Source organism: Bos javanicus, chromosome 10, assembly GCF_032452875.1.
Source record: "Bos javanicus breed banteng chromosome 10, ARS-OSU_banteng_1.0, whole genome shotgun sequence".
Classification (NCBI taxonomy): domain Eukaryota; kingdom Metazoa; phylum Chordata; class Mammalia; order Artiodactyla; family Bovidae; genus Bos; species Bos javanicus.
The window spans coordinates 78,342,288-78,354,787 of NC_083877.1; the positions used below are offsets into that span (position 1 = coordinate 78,342,288).

General features: G+C 33.6%; 1 protein-coding gene across 12 annotated transcripts in view; it reads left to right on the forward strand.

Moving 5' to 3' along the window:
* Window positions 1–12,500, forward strand: part of GPHN (gephyrin) — a 537,169-nt gene that overhangs the window by 238,652 nt on the left and 286,017 nt on the right. For 6 of the 12 annotated variants that reach the window (XM_061429172.1, XM_061429169.1, XM_061429176.1 and 3 more), the window contains exon 5: window positions 12,015–12,053. The exons of the other annotated variants lie outside the window; for them this stretch is intronic. In XM_061429172.1, coding sequence (XP_061285156.1) covers window positions 12,015–12,053 — 39 coding nt within the window. The remainder of the gene's footprint in view (window positions 1–12,014; window positions 12,054–12,500) is intronic. 12 annotated transcript variants of the gene reach the window in all.

Below are 12,500 nucleotides of genomic sequence, written 5' to 3' on the forward strand. Positions count from 1 at the left end.
TAGTATTTGATGAGAAAGTTACATATTATATAATTTTAAATGTGAATTTAAATGCAGAATTTAATAAGCCAAGAAGCAAAATTAGTATCTAGACTGTGCCTTAAGAATCACCTTCAGCCTTGCACAGGAAAAAAAAAGGGGGGGAAAGAATGAAGAATAGACAGCGCTCAGTGATACAAGGGGAAAAGTCTTTCTTTGTTTTTAAAGCAGCCATAAACTTCAGCTGTAACTTTAGAGTCACATGCAGACTTATGTTCATACTTAGACATTGTTTCACTCACTTTTCAAAAACTGTTTCTTGGCTGAATTTCAACTTACTGTTAGCTGTTTTGTTTTGTTTCTTTTTAAAAAATTTTCAAGTCAGTATCCCATTGTGTCTACTGTCTTATTCACAGAAGATATTTTTGCTCTGTGCCTATATGTCCTACTTACTCTAATATAGGAGTTTTCAAACTTTAGCCTGTACCCCCATCAAAGGTAGAACAGATTGCTGCATCCTACCCACAGTGTTTCTGATTCAGTAAATCTGCAGTGGGTACCAAGAATTTGTGTTTCTGGTAAGGCCCCAGGTAATGCACATGTTGCTGGCCCATAAACCATGCTTCCAGACTTTGGGTACCACTGCTCTAGTATGCGAAAATGTAAATTGTTTTAACAGATTGTAAAATAATTTCTATTTTTCTATGTAAAAATCACAGAAATTTTGTAAATATTATTATAACTAGGCTTATATATATAATGGTTTTGTTTTTAAAGCAATCAGAATAGAGTTGTATTAGAAGATTGTTAGCTTCCAGTACTTAAAAAAAAAGGTGGGAGGGGGGTTCAGAATGGGGGACACATGTACACCCATGGCTGATTGATGTCAGTGTATGGCAAAAACCATTACAAATATTGTAATTAGCCTCCAACTAAAATAAATAAATTAATTTTTTAAAAAAAGAAAAAAAAAGTCATTCTTACATAGCTCTTGAGTCCTTAGGGGAAATGATCCTTTGGCCAATTTTTTCATTTCTTTTAAACTGTGAGACTAACTAAAAAAAATAAAATTGGAGGTAAGCCATCTCCTCTAGAGGTATGTTTATGTTTTGTTTGTGAGAAAATCACCTACATATGTGAAGAACTTAATTTTTGTAGTTTGAGTGTTAAGTGTTTTAAGTAAATAACTTTGGTTTTATATATCCCTATTGTCTATGTAATGGTTTGATATTTTCATAATATTATTTTTATATCATAAAAGTAGAAAAAAGTTACCACAGAATTCATTCATAACCAGTTAACAATATTATTTTTAATTGTGAGAAAATAATTTGCATCGCAAAGTATTTTGTATTCCCTGGAGTTTCAAGTTTATTCCAGAACACTAGGTTGCAAATTCACACTTTTAAATTCTAGCTCTGCTACTTACAGCGTGGTGACCATACACTAGTCATTAAACCATTCTGTGCCTGTTTCCAGTAAAGTGAGGGAAATGAAAGTGCCTGTCTACCAGGGTAGCTGTGAGGATTCAATGAGAACTATTTCTGCTAAGAATACTAAAAGATATTTTTATCTTTTAGTTAATAAAGGGTTAATTTTTTAAATTAGTTATTGCATAACTACCAAAGTGGACAAATATGTGGTATTTTTTTATATATAAATATCAAATGGACAAAAACAGTCAAATACTGAAGTATTATCCATGCAGTCTTTGTGATCTTGTTAAATTTTTAAATATTTTGATGTAGTAAGCTTCATATTTTATCTTTTCTATCTCCATATAAACCAGAGGTCTTGAAATTCTATCATTCTAGTATCGATTTAGCCGCCAACGTTTTGTTTTGTTTTTTTTTGCTGTTGACAAGAGTCTGTGTCTTTACATTACGTTGTATATGGCATTATATCAGAAATTGAGAGGTCCTTTATTATTCATTGAAGTTTTTCAGAAAACCCTAGAGATGCTTTTATATTTGTATATACCTATAGCAATTGCTGGTAAAATTTGTATTAGGGTTGTTTTTAATGAGTTTAAAATACATGTAATTATGTCTTCCCTAATATCTGTTTTTGAAAACAAGTGACTTAACTGATTGTAAATATCTTGATCTTTAATGAATTTACTTTATTTCATATTTTTATACACACATACACATACACAGAGAGTATGGTTATCTACAGCAAAAGTCCATAGCACTGTTAAGCCTTTGAAAAATAACTGTAAAAGCCATCTGACCACTCAAAAATAATTCTACTAATTTCTTCTAATCTTTAAATAGTTGCAATATCTAAAACATAGCACTGGGATGTCAGCTAGTAATCCTGAAATATAATTTTGTGCCTGTAATAATATAGTTACTTGTCTTTATCTTATTTGTCTTAGATAATTGTGCCTAAAAAGGGAAACATATTGATAAACCATATGTGCCTATATACAACTGTTTGCAAATCTTTTAAAATAAAATCAGAAGTTATTGACTGAAAACACAAATATTAGTGATGAGGGTAAAATAATATAAAATTTCTCCCTTAAGTCAGTAATTGTCAGTAATTAGTCTGATCTACAAACACAAAGTACAAATTGTGGGTTGTTCAAAAAAAGGGAAGGTGAAAAATACTAAATTGAATGATTAAAATAAAGCAATCTAAAGTTATTGTCACTGGATATGAACCTTAGAGAAAATGAAAAGTTTAATAGCCTTATCCAGATCTATTAACAGAAAAGTGGAATAGCAACTTGAGTAAAGTGTATCCTATTTATATATTTTATAGGAATAAGACAATCAGAATTGACTTTTCTAAATTATGAATTTGTTTCTGCTTTTTGGCACCATATTTTAGAATGTGGTTCATCTGATAGTCACATGCCTGCTGGGCCCTTCCCTTCCTCTAAACATGAGATATTATCAAAGTTTGCATATAGTAACATAATAATCCCTACTGTACAACTTTTTAGAGCTTTATTTGATATAAAAAGCTTACTTTTTAGTAATAGATTGTGTTTTCTGTGAACTGATAAAGGTTGGATAATCTGTTGACATTGGTGAAATGGAAGTAATAGAAATTTGTAGTTATATAGAACATAAGAACTCATTGGTATGCAAAGTATTATATCTTCATGTTCCACTATCACTTAAAAGTTTATATATCCAAATTAGGTATTATTACATGAGGAATCTTTCATTATTCTTAAAAAGTAAAAGTATAATTAGGATGTGTAAGTGAGGTAAAGTGAAGGTCTTTTAGAATTAAAGTCTAGAAGAAAATAAAAGATTAAGAAACATTTATTTTAAAAAGAACGTCTATATGATTACAAAGAAATGTTTGCTATTATGTTTTGGTAAATTAGAAAATATTACACTATTTAATATTTGTTAGATAAAATTAAGTTTTAGCACTTTCATAGTGCTAAGCTATACCAGAGTAAAGGGTTGTATAGTAATATATTATTATGATTATGAATTAAAGAGTTAATTAAAATCCTAGCATGCATCTTAAGTCTCATTTATTTATTCATTTATCAGATTTTTTATTTTTAATCCTTGATATGTGTCTGATGCCATGCTGGATGCTGGGGTTAAAAAATGAATAAGACATGATCCCTATTCCCAACTCAGTCTATCGCATGGGTCAGCAAACTATGGCCCGAAGGCCAAATTCAGCCTGTTGTATTTTTTTTGTATGAGTCGTGAACTAAGAGCATATTTTGATTTCTTTCAGTCGTCTAATGACTAAAAGAAATCAAAAGGAAAATGATATTTTGTGACATATGAGAGCTGTTTGAAATTTGGATTTCAGTGTCCATAAGTGAAATTTTATTGGAACATAGTCATACTCCTTCATTGACCTATTGCCTATGGCTATGATAGAATAGAATAGTTGAATGAAAACCATATAAGCTTGCAAAGCCTAAAATGTTTACTGTCTGATCCTTTGCAGAAAAAATTTGCCAACCTCTGGTCTGTTAGATGAAAATTAGTCATCTTTATTAGCTGACTTTTTAAATTTATTTTTACCATTTCTTCTTTAGTAATTTGAAGTGATGTTGAGTTTCATTTCTTAAATGTTTAATCTTAGAAGAAGCAAGGAAAGTACACTTTTCTTCCACAGTAAAGTGTATTGCCCCATTGTCTCAGTAGACAATAAATAATATATAATATATAAAATAATATATAAAATTTTGAACTTTCAAAATTGATCAAATTATTGGATTTGTTAAACATTGTTTCAGTCTTAAATATCTTTCTTAGTGCTGCTGCTGCTAAGTCACTTCAGTCGTGTCCAACTCTGTGCGACCCCATAGACGGCAGCCCACCACACTCCCCTGTCCCTGGGATTCTCCAGGCAAGAACACTGGAGTGGGTTGCCATTTCCTTCTCCAATGCATGAAAGTAAAAAGTGAAAGTGAAGTCGCTCAGTCGTGTCCGACCCTCAGTGACCCCATGGACTGCCGCCTACCAGGCTCCTCCATCCATGGGATTTTCCAGGCAAGAATACTGGAGTGGGGTGCCATTGCCTTCTCTGATTTTTCTTAGTAGTACCTCCTAAAAAGTGTCCTGATCAAATTTGTCATTATGAAGTAATCAGACTAAAGGAATAATTACAAAATGTCAGGAAATTATAAATTTGATGTAAAAGATATTCATTTAAAAGGGTTTTTATGGTTCATTTTGGAAGTGAAGAGGCATCTGGCAAAATGACTGACAGCAATAAAATAATCTGGTACAAAGGATGAATTTTTAGAAAAAGATTATGAACTTCACAACACATGTTTTGTTTATAGCTTAAAATGTTTATGTTTATTTGGAACAGATTGCTATCTAAGCCTTTCTACAAATATTTATATATTTCATAACTTTAGGTGTGAGTATACTGTGATAGCTATCATTGTGTGTAGTCATTAATCATTTCTTACATTGTAATGCTTAAAAAACAAGAATACTGTGTAAATAAAAGGCAAGAGACACAATTGACCTGAGTTACGGAGTTAATTATACTTAATTTGTTACTCGTGAAAATTTACATTTAGAAGTACCACTTTATAGTTCATACTGAACATTTTAAAGATCAGAAGAACTCTTTCACATTATAGCAGAAGCATAGCAAAAAATCATGTCCAATAATTTCTGTTTTTGAAAGAAAATTTGATCACTATTGGAGGTCATTTAAATTATGCAGTTGCTTTGAAGTGCCTATCAATATTCTCTAGAAAAGATTATTTCCCTAAAATATCATATACTGATACTGTAGAACTGTATGAATATTTATTTTGTAATTCTAAAATTGTTATAACTAAAGTACCTATTATACATGGTAAAACTAAAAGTAACCATATTGCAATAAAATTTTGAGATTAAAATTTTCTGTATAAATAGGATCACTAAACAATATGAAATTGGTAAGAGAGCAGAATACTAGAAACTTATACTGGAAATTTTAAAAACTAGATTCAATAAAATATACTGTCCCTTTATGGTCAAATAAGGTTATATTTTATGGTTTTGAAGGATCTCTTTTTCTTATTTTTTTGAAATAGTTCTGGATGTGAGAAATATGTTTTCATGTCTTACCTTTGTCTAAATATGTTGTGATGTAATGTACCTTTCTCATATGATACATATATATATATATACATATGATACTAACACTGTAGAGTCAGACAGACCTGAATTTGAATCTTACTTCTACCCCTAACTAATTATGAAGTTAAAACAAATTAAACTGTTCAAACTTCAGTTTACTCATCCACTCAGCTAATGCACACCTCTCTAGGTTGTTTCTTCTAATAATTGAGATAATAAAAGTAGTCAGTGATGCTGCTGCTGCTGCTGCTAAGTTGCTTCAGTCGTGTCCGACTCTGTGCGACCCCATAGATGGCAGCCCACCAGGCTCCCCTGTCCCTGGGATTCTCCAGGCAAGAACACTGGAGTGGGTTGCCATTTCACTCTCCAATGCATGAAAGTGAAACGTGAAAGTGAAGTCGCTCAGTCATGTCCCACTCTTCGCGACCCCATGGACTGCAGCCTTCCAGGCTCCTCCGTCCATGGGATTCTCCAGGAAAGAGTACTGGAGTGGGGTGCCATTGCCTTCTCCGAGTCAATGATAATAATTAGCAAATATATATAGCACTTACTATGTGTCAAGGAGCTATTTTAAACTCATTTAATTTTAATTCATTTAGTCCTCAGAACAATCATATGAGGCAGGTACTAACTAGAGTTGTATCTGTTTTAAATATGGAGACACTGGGACAAATCAATTAATTGACTTGCCCAGGGTTATCCAAACTAGTAAGTGACAATAATGAATGTAAAAGGATCTCATGTAAAGCCTGGCATCTTTGTAGATCCTCATTAAATGTCCTTTTTTTCCTTTACCTTTTTCTTCCACATTTAATTAATAATTTTACTTATTACCTCTAATTTATTGTGATAATCCCAAGTATTTATGCTGCTAATCATTGTACTCTGATACCTGTTGTTAGCTATTAACATATCTGATGGATATATCTAAAAATTAAGAATGTTAGTCAACATTTTCTCACTACTAATTTAGGGCATGGGCAAATGACTGAGAATAAGAATGTCTATAGTTTATATTATATGTGGATTATGAGTGATTGTATTAAGTACCTCTCCTGATATCCTGTCTGAATCTACTTATTTTGTTCCTTTGTGAGTTTAAAATTTTTGGAATATGGCTTGAAATGGCCCAAATATGTAGCATTCAGGATATTTGTTAGTAATAGTCCTTTTTATCTGGAGTTTATACTTATTGTGTATTATCCAATTTTGAGTGGTATATGTCTTAGAGCTTGGGCACATTTATGACCTATCAGTTTGCTAAAAAACATTTAGAGTCTTTGTTCAATTTAACAAGTGTTTATCAAGCATCTTGGGCTTTATTGAATAAATGCTAAACTACGTGTATTCCTAAAATAGTCACCTGACAAATCAAAGCAATATAACTTAGTACTAGAAATGTTCAGCCAATTTAGACCAAAAAAATTCTTTAAAGGGAAAGATTAAGAGAGAAGTGAGCAATCAGTAAAATTTTTGTACAAGTAGAATTTAAGCTAAAATTTAAGGAGGGAAATAGAACTTAGATTCGGAGAGAAGACATTACGGATGGGGGAAAGAAAGAAAGGGAAATGTATGATCAAGCTATGAGAAAGATAAAATTAAGGAAATCTTCCTGGCTAGAGCAGAGGATTCACTTTACAAAGAAGGATGGATTAACTGGAACTATGTTATTTTAATCTCTTTCTTAGAACAGCTAGAATAGTACTATCTCTGGAGATGAAAAACAGCAACAGAGATTCCTTAGAAGCCAAAATTCATAGGACAACTATCAACAAAACATGCCATAAAATCATGTCATCAAGGCTTTCTAAATACTTTTGAAAACTGGCACACAAATGTACATTCCCCAGTAAGACTAACATCAGTATTTTTGAAGATTGTTTCTATGCCCTGGTTTTTGTTTTGTTTTTTGAAATCCCAATGTAAGCTACAAACCTAGTACCATTATTTGTATGTAAAATTTAAACTGCTGTGAAGCACCAAGTTCCAGTTTTGTAGTTCAGAAATCTTTTCAGTCAATACTTATAATCCAGGGTTTCCCAGGTGGTGCCAGTGATAAAGAACCCTCCTGCCAATGCAGGAGACCTAAGAGACTCAGGTTGAATCCCTGGGTCCAGAAGATCCCCTGGAGAAGGCAATGGTAACCCACTTTAGTATTCTCGCCTGGAAAATTCCATGGACAGAGGAGCTTGGCGAGCTAAGGTCCCGGGGGCTACAAGGAGTTGGATACGACTGAACAACTTAGCACATAGCATGTATCTGATAATCAAAACATCGAGAAATTTTTTTTATCATAGATTCTTGTCAGTGCTGTGCCTTATCCTTGAGTTGGCCTAAGGTTTTATATAAAATTACTATATAATAATAGAGAAATTACAGTATCTCAAGAGTTTGAGAATTCAAAAGCCACTGTGTTAAAAGTCCTAAATGACCCTTTTATCAATCCCAGCCCTTGTGTGAACGCCTCAATTGCATATTCTTTCATGTGAGAGTCCCTTGTTTGTATAATTCTAATTACTTGAAAGTCCAAATCTGCCCCCTTACCCAAGACATTTACCCTCTGTTTTATTTATACATTAAAAGAAAAAGCTCCTTAGTATAATTATCCCAGTTGAAAAGTAACTGGTATAACATTAAACCATTTAGGTGATTAGAGCAATAGATGATGTTGCATTTAAAAATCATGTTGTTAGGCCCTTATTCCACATAGCAACACTGCAGAGTGAAGCGAACATTGCTCTTTGAGGTGGGGATTTAGGAATTTCAACCATAAGGCAAAAAGAAATGTTTCATATATGAAGAACCCATAAATGAAATCCTATCTTCATATTCCCCTTAAGTACATTTCTTAATTGCATGCTTACTCTGCATCAGAACGTTCTCAGCTTTTAGGAGGGTCCTGATGGGGATAAGAGATCAATCATATCAGTAAGCATACGAGTACAAATATACTTTTTATGGTAAATTCTATGTCTAATAAAAGCTTTCACTAGAAAAGTAGCGTAGCTCACATAACTGTTTGTGAGGCAGCATAACATGGTGGTTAAAAGCTCAGACTACTTGAATTTGAATCTTAGATTCACCTCTTACTAGCGTGTAACCTTTCACAACTTACTTTACTCAGTTTTCTTATGTGTAAAATGGAGAAAATAAGAGTACCTACCTCATAGGGTAGTTATATTATGTGGGTTAATGTAAGTAAAACACCAAAAGCAACATTTGTTTACTACACAAGTATTTCCTGTTATTACCAATAATCTAAATAGAAAGAACTTTAGCTTACAAAGGAAGAAGATAATGGTTGAGGAAGTACTGAAAGAATTTTTCTCTGGGGAAAAAATCGAGCAAGATAGGACCTAAGGTATACAATAGAATAGTTGTGGGAAAGGAAAAAGCAGCAGAGATGACAAGCTAAATGTTTATTTTTACCTTGAATTTATCAGAGAAATAAAACCTTGACATCAGTGTTCCAACTCACCCTTTTGCAATCTACTCCCATAAAATGAACAGATGCTGGCATACTAGGATAGTTCTGTAAAATATATGCTAAGACATTGACAAGAAAACATCATTAAATATTTTGCAAATATTAATATAAAATACTAAAAGTGCATTTATCTAGAGATATAGTTTCAGGAATGAAGATTTCAGAAATTTCCTTTCTTATAGTCTGAAATCAAGAATGGGAATTCATCTTCCTTTATTAGATCTTCATCCATGAAACAGACTTAATGTCGCTTTTCACACAAAATGTAATATGATGACTTATATCTGTCAAGTCCTCTGAGCTTCTTAGAATTCTGTCACTGAATTAGAGCAGAATATCTGTGACTTCATGTTATTGCCATGCCTAAAAGGAAACTGATAGGGAGTAAGAAAATGGACTTAAGTAACGAAATAAATTTTTGCAATTATTCTCATAATTATATGAGTATTATTTCCTCATACTGGAACTTGGGAAGACCATGGCTGCTATTAAAGACTGGCAGGCGAATATCCAACAGAGGGAGTAACCATTTCAGAAAATCTTAATAACAGGCACAGAACTGAGAATTTACAAGAAGAATCCAGGTTCATTTAAAAGGTGCTGAGAAGATAGAAGCAGTAAAGTTGTTGGAAGTATGACATTTGAGAATGAACTGTTACCAGTTTCTCAGAGAGAGAGACACAGACATCAAATATCAAAGGCAACAATGCAGAAGAAGCAATTGATTATGCTGGAAGGGCCAATTAATAAGAGGCAATATATTATAATGTGTGAAGATAGTATTATAGTGATGATGTAATTGGGATAATTTAAGTGTTTGTCCCCCACCTCTTCATTCTTTCCTGTAAGTTTGATTGCAGCATATGATATATTACTCTTGCATGTAATAATCCTCAGGGTGAAACTTTATAAGAGGAGAAGAAAGGTCAGTTTTGATTAGGAGATGATTTTGAATAGTTTAAAAAAATTTTTAAATGCTTTTCTACAAATTTGAAGCAATGACAAAATAACTTAGTTTTGAATATTGTATAAAAATGGGACTTCCCTGGTGGTCCAGTGGTTAAGACTCCCCACTTCCAATGCAGGGGACACGGGTTAGATCCTTGTTCGGGGAACTAAGACCCCACATGCTGTGTGGCATGGCCATAAAAAAATGCGATCTTATCATATGTTTCCCACACTCTCAAAGATTCAACACTGTAATTTATAGGAGACCTAAATTATAAAAGAGGACACTTTAGTATAACCCTATTGATGAGATTCAAAGAGATTCACATTATAATAATTCCCCACTGTTGTTAAACATGATATTTAGAGGTTTGGCTAATTATGGGATATGCATGCTTTGATATGAGTTCTATTTGTGGGTCCTATTTACTTCCCTTTCTCATACATTTCCTTTTTAGTATTTTTCAAGGCTTACCTATACTGTATCCTGTCCCTTAAGATGGGACTGCTCTGTGGGGTGATGAATGAATATCACCATCAGTATTAGATATTAATAATTAGAGGAATGAGAGATCAGCTTTTATATAATACTGAAAGCCAATCCTAATATAAATGCACCTTCCCTCATGGGTGTATCTTGTGCAATAGTAGCAGCAATATTAAAAATAATGCTCTAGTTTCACATTGTTCAAACTTCAGTTGTTACTGTTTGCCTTCTAAATATAAGATACCTTAGAACAGGGATCAGCAAACTTATTCTCTAGAGGAAGTAAATATTTAGAAATAATAAATAGTTTAGGCTTTGTGGGCTTTATAGTCTCTATCGTAACTGCTTAACTATGCTAGCCTGTCACAGAAGCTGCTATATGATGATATCAATAAATGGGCGCTGCTCTGCCCCCAATAAAACTCTATTTATGGATGCTAAAATTGGCTTTCTCATAATTTTCACGTGTCATGAAGTATTACTCTTCTTTTGAGTTTTTTTAAATCATCTAAACATTTGAAGATTAACATTAGATTGCCGGGCATGCAAAAAACAAGTGGCAGGCAAGATTTGTCTCATTGGCTATGGTTAGCCAACCTCTATTTTAGAACATTCCTACCACTGTGTACACGCATCTGCTCTGTTATTCAAAAGCTTATAGTATGTAAGAGTGTTCAGAGAATTTAAGTCAGAACATTTCAGAAGAATTTTCTGAGAATTTAATAAGAAAAAGGAGTTGCCCTATAGAAATGAACACTTGTTAGAATCAAATGTGTTGAGTGCCTACTGTGTAGATACCAAGACTTTGACTTGGGCAGTTAGAAGAATGGACTTTCCATTTACTGAAATGGAGAAGACTGTGGAAAGAGTGGGTTTGAGGAGGAAGATCAGGAGTTTTACTTTGGTCATAGAAATTTCTAACTGCCTTTAGATATCCAAATGGAGACGTTAAGCTGGCAGTTAGATATGTGCATCTGGAGTTGAGAGAAATCTGAGCTTAGAGATACTATTTTTTTTAGAGTCATCAGCATCTTAATGGAATTAAAATTCATCACAACTGATGAGATCATCAAGGTATTTACTAATACTACTGTTTATTTTATTACTACCCCTGCCTCCTTTCTCATCCACTTTCAAAGAGGTAGGTAGTTTCTAGTAACCTGGCCCCTCTGCTCACTCACAAAGGGTGGAAGGGATCCCATTGAACAGGAACTTGGCCTGTACAGGAAGGACTATTTGTTGGCCATCCTGAAATGTTGCCATGGTGTAAAGATGAGAGTGAATTTTCCTAAGTACCTCCTTGCTGGAAACTGTTTGCACTGGAGGTAAGTGTGAAAGGGGAGGTTGTGGGGATTGATGGGGTGAGGGCTTCCTAAACCTTTCCCAAACCTCAGGAGTGGCTTGATTCTGAGGAAGGGAGAAGGTTCAGACTGCTTCCTATTTCCTGGAACCAGTTTGTACAGCCCTAAATTTGACCTGCTTTCCTCAAACTGGGAGTCAGAAATCCCTTTTCTCTTCTGTTTTTCTGCTGCAGAAATTCCCAACATTCCCATTTTGTGGGCTCCAGAAAGGGGTAAGCGAAGACTTCAATCCCAGCTGACCATTTCCAGATTAATAATTTTTAGTGTTTTGATTTATTTTATTATCATAAAAAATGCTTGGACCCATTTAACCCATTTGTTTAATTTCCTTGTGGATTGTTATGTATCTATGTTCTAGGGTCATTTCGTATCCCTGGGCAATAGAGTTCAGATCCATCTGCTCTCTCCATTTATGTGCTATTTCTCTTGTGGATTCTCATGTGCAGCTTATTGATGACTATTTCCTAGATGGAAGACACTCCATTCAGGAGACTGCTTCACTCTTAATCTCATCTTTTCCTGAATGGTGTTTTGTTCCCCTGCTGACAGCTTTTCACTACCCTACCCAACTGCTTCTGATGATCTGTCATCGCTTCTCGGCTGTTCTGTCTTCCTGTTTGACTGCCTTTGATTTTTTGTCTCTACTTTTTGCCCCCATT